This window comes from Octopus bimaculoides, chromosome 2 (assembly GCF_001194135.2).
Source record: "Octopus bimaculoides isolate UCB-OBI-ISO-001 chromosome 2, ASM119413v2, whole genome shotgun sequence".
Lineage (NCBI taxonomy): Eukaryota > Metazoa > Mollusca > Cephalopoda > Octopoda > Octopodidae > Octopus > Octopus bimaculoides.
In genome coordinates this window covers 115,060,662-115,064,866 of record NC_068982.1, presented here as the reverse complement: position 1 = coordinate 115,064,866, position 4,205 = coordinate 115,060,662, and the positions used below count along the sequence as shown (strand labels likewise).

Sequence of the window (4,205 nt, the reverse complement as noted above, 5' to 3'; positions counted from 1 at the left end):
GAGAGAAAAACTGAACCTAAGAAGCATCAGTTGTGGTGTGCAAGAGAGACAATGTGGCGAGAATGGATGAGGATAGCTGTGTCAAAAAGTCCCACACCCTAGCGGTTGAGGGAACCTGTGGAAGAGGTAGGCCCAGGAAGACCTGGGATGAGGTGGTGAGGCATGACCTTCGAACATTGGGCCTCACCAAGGCGATGACTTCTGACCGAGACCTTTGGAAATATGCTGTGCGTGAGAAGACCCGGCAAGCCAAGTGAGACCTAAATCCAAGGCCTCTGCCAGGGGTGTAGCCAGCCCACTTATGTGTACCTTCCTTCATTGGACACTAAACTCCGCTTGCGAAGACCTGTTGAGGCAAGTGAGTGACTCCTGTGCAGGTGACACATAAAATACACCATTTTGAGCGTGGCCGTTGCCAGTACTGCCTGACTGGCCTTCGTGCCGGTGGCACGTAAAAGCACCCACTACACTCTCGGAGTGGTTGGCATTAGGAAGGGCATCCAGCTGTAGAAACTCTGCCAAATCAGATTGGAGCCTGGTGTAGCCATCTGGTTTACCAATCCTCAGTCAAATCGTCCAACTCATGTTAGCATGGAAAGCGGACGTTAAACGATGATGATGATGATGACTGATGCCCATTTCCTCTGAACACTCATCTCTGCTATCAATGCCCCTTTTTATAACTCAGTATATCCATCCCTACATATGCTTGACTGTTGTCACTGTATACCTGTTTCACCCCCTACCAACCCACCAAACTATCTTCAATTCTTTTCCTCCATTCTCTATCTACTGACCCTGATGCCTCGTCTCCACCATCCTTTTTTCCTTTCCTGCTGGGGTAGCTGTGTACCTTCCCAACAGCAAAACACCTGTTCATCTTTCCTACTTTAAGCTCTCTGGCACAAAGCCACATCCCTCAATAAAACACCTCCACTCTGTGAAAGGATTCTTGTGTAGTGAGTTACTTGTTGCCCCACCACCACTACTGTTGGAGCTATGAAAAAAAAAGCACCAAGTTCATTCTGTAAAGTGGTTGGTGTTAGGAAAGGCATCCAATTATAGAAACTATGGTAAAAAAAGGAACATACAGAAGAGCTGTAGCCCTTGGATACATTTAGGAGGGTTAAAACTGCAAATAAGAACTGCAGTTGACTAGTCTCATCTATGATAGGAGAGGTAAAATGATGATCATATATATATGTATAGTATATACATGAATGTACGTGAGACTGTATTTGCGTATACCAGTACACTGATTTGCCAGTTCCTGTCAAGTCATCCAACCCATGCCAGCATGGAAAACAGACACTTAACACATTATACATAATGCACCTGCCCAGACAACATTGATTCAATGAAGTGGGTGAGCTAATGTACAGCACATACATTTCATCACTATAAACAAATCTTTTGTGCAGGTCGTTTGGCAAATGCTGAACAGTCATATGTCATCTTAGAGGGAGAGCCTATCATATGTATGTGTGTGTATATATATATATATATATAAACACCTTTTGAGCATTGGGCCTCACAGAGGCAATGACAGATGACCGAGACCTTTGGCAATATGCTGTGCTTGTGAAGAAGACCCATCAAGCCAAGTGAAATCGTAGTCATGGCAGATGCTGGTGTCATGCAACTGGCACCCATGCTGGTGGCACATAAAATTACCCATTACACTCTTACAATGGTTGGCATTAGGAAGGGCATCTAGCTGTAGAAACCATGCCAAATCAGTCTGGAGTCTGGTGCAGCCCTGGTCAAACCATCCAACCCATGCCAGTATGGACAATGGATGCTAAATGATGATATCTTTTGTCAACATGAAGAAAGCCTTTAACAGGGTCTCCTGTTCCCTTATCTGGTAGTCTATGTGGAAGCTATGGATAAATGAGTGGTTACTAAGAGTCATATAAACCATGTACAGAAATGCTGCAGGTAAGGTGAAGGTTGGCAATGAGCATAGCAATAAATTCAGTGTACAGGTAGGAGTCCACCAAAGCTCAGTTGTCAGTCCCCTCCAGTTTATCTTAGTCCTCTAGGCCTCAACAGAAGAATTCAAGACTGGTTGTCCTTGGGAGCTTCTCTACACTGATGACCTTGTCCTTACAGCTGAATCACTACTTCACCTAGAGAAGAAATTTCAAGTGTGGAAACAAGGTCTGGAATTTAAGGGCCTTAGGGCTAATTTAGCAAAAGCAAAGTCTTAGTAAGTGTGTCTGTATGTATATATATATATATATATATATATATATATATATACACACCCACCTTTTACTTGTTTCAGTCATTAGACCACAGCTATGCTGAGGTACCACCTTGAAGAATTTTAGATGAACGAATCAACCCCACCACTTCTTTTTTTTAAAGCCTGGTACTTATTCTAATGGTCTCTTGCCAACCCGCTAAGTTACAGGCATGTAAACACACCAACACTGGTAGTCAAGTGGTGGTGAATGACAAACACAGATATACACACAGATATTATTATTATTATTATCTGTCTGTCTGCCTGCCTCCATGCATGCATGCATATATGTATACACACACACGTGTATATATATATATATATAATTTCAGAGACTAGCTTTTGAGTCAATTGTACACAATACTATAAGTAGATTAATACATAAAGAAGGGGAAAAAAATAATATTAATTTATAGTCATTATTTATTTAGGAGATGGTAATGCCTGTGATCTTCGCAGCTTTTGGTGAAATCTTGAAATCTATGTGGTTCACGTTAAGACAATAAATGATTTAAAATTTAGCATAAGACAACGGATTTTGTAAGAGGGGATTAAACAGTTGTTTAATCACCCAGAGATATGATACATTATCGATTTCGGCAAGATTTGAACTCACAAACAGGTACCAAACTAGTTTTGGTAAAGCAGCTTCTATTTTGGCCATCTCACACTTCTCCGTAGAACTATTAACCAAAATCACACTTTGATTACTAAATTTTTATACCTAAAAATTGTTAGTAATGTCTGTAAAAGATGATTGTAATAGTATGTTACCTATCAACTATTTTCTCTTTATGTTTCTCGTATTCCACAAATGACCTTGGGAAAAGCATGCAGAGCACAACTTCACACCTCTCGTCATAAACCTCGTTGGAGAATCATTATAGTTATTAATTAATGATGGGAGTTATAGTTATTATAGTTATTAATTAATGATCAGTTTTATATGTAATTAAAAATGAACAAAATAAATATTGTATATTGAATGAAAAAAAGTTGGGTGTGAAGATTCGAGTAGAAGTGAAATATAAATTGTAAACGAGTTGTATTTTTTATTACAGATCGAATTGTGTAAATATAACTATATACAACTGAGACGTTTGACATCTCTCACTCGCAATCTTTTTCATATTTCAGGAGCAACAAAATACAAGTAGCAGCCGTAATTAACGAAAAATAATAAACAGATGTAACAAAAACCTTGTCTTCGGTGAGCGACATTGCTAATAATAATAAAACAAGTGTGATAGTCGCAAAGCGATCGCCCTATCTGCTAGAAATAGCAGCCAGATGTTCCTAAAATTATATCTTATAGTTTTATAAAGGACGGGATAGTCACGGCTGGATCATCTTTAATTACAAGCCTGCTCAGTCAAGGCTAAACTGGTTAAGTTTCAACAACACCAGCGGGAGTCTCTGAAATCGTACGAACAGCTAGAGATAGCAGCTAACACCCCTCTCAAATCATTTACCCCATCGTCTTAAATTATAAAGACTACATTGAACGATATACTCCGAGGGGTATACAAAGACGAGCTGGTCATGACTGGTAAAAAAAAAGACATGTATATACCTATATATATATAAAGTTAGGAAGAGAAAAAATATGTTGATCTCACCTAAAAAGTGATCTGGAAGGATGAAATTTCGTAGCTAACAAATAAGCATGCTTAGCAGCCATGATCGAGACTGCCGTAAATCAAGTCGTGTCCTTGTCCGCTTTTACTATCGTTAATTAAAACGGAACTGTTAAATAGTGAAACTTTAAGTTTTATAAATATTTTAAAATAAATTTATGTGATTTTTCCCTTTTGAATGCTTTAAATAAAGATCATTTTTGATAAAAAGTTTTGTTTATGAGATAATTATTTTTTAGATTATTATGCTACAGCTGTAAATGAACGATAACATGAATGAGAACATATCCACTTGATCAGTCAACCTGCTAAAAATA

The 4,205-nt window shown here is 38.7% G+C and overlaps 1 protein-coding gene across 1 annotated transcript in view; it reads right to left on the bottom strand.

Annotated features, from left to right (window-relative positions):
- LOC106881124 (mitochondrial-processing peptidase subunit alpha) overlaps positions 1-3,992 on the bottom strand; it is a 19,880-nt gene extending 15,888 nt beyond the window's left edge. Inside the window, exon 1 of the mRNA XM_014931385.2 lies at positions 3,871-3,992. Within this exon, the coding sequence (XP_014786871.1) occupies positions 3,871-3,932 (62 nt within the window). The 5' untranslated portion in view covers positions 3,933-3,992. The remainder of the gene's footprint in view (positions 1-3,870) is intronic.
- Between the last annotated feature and the right edge of the window lie 213 nt (positions 3,993-4,205).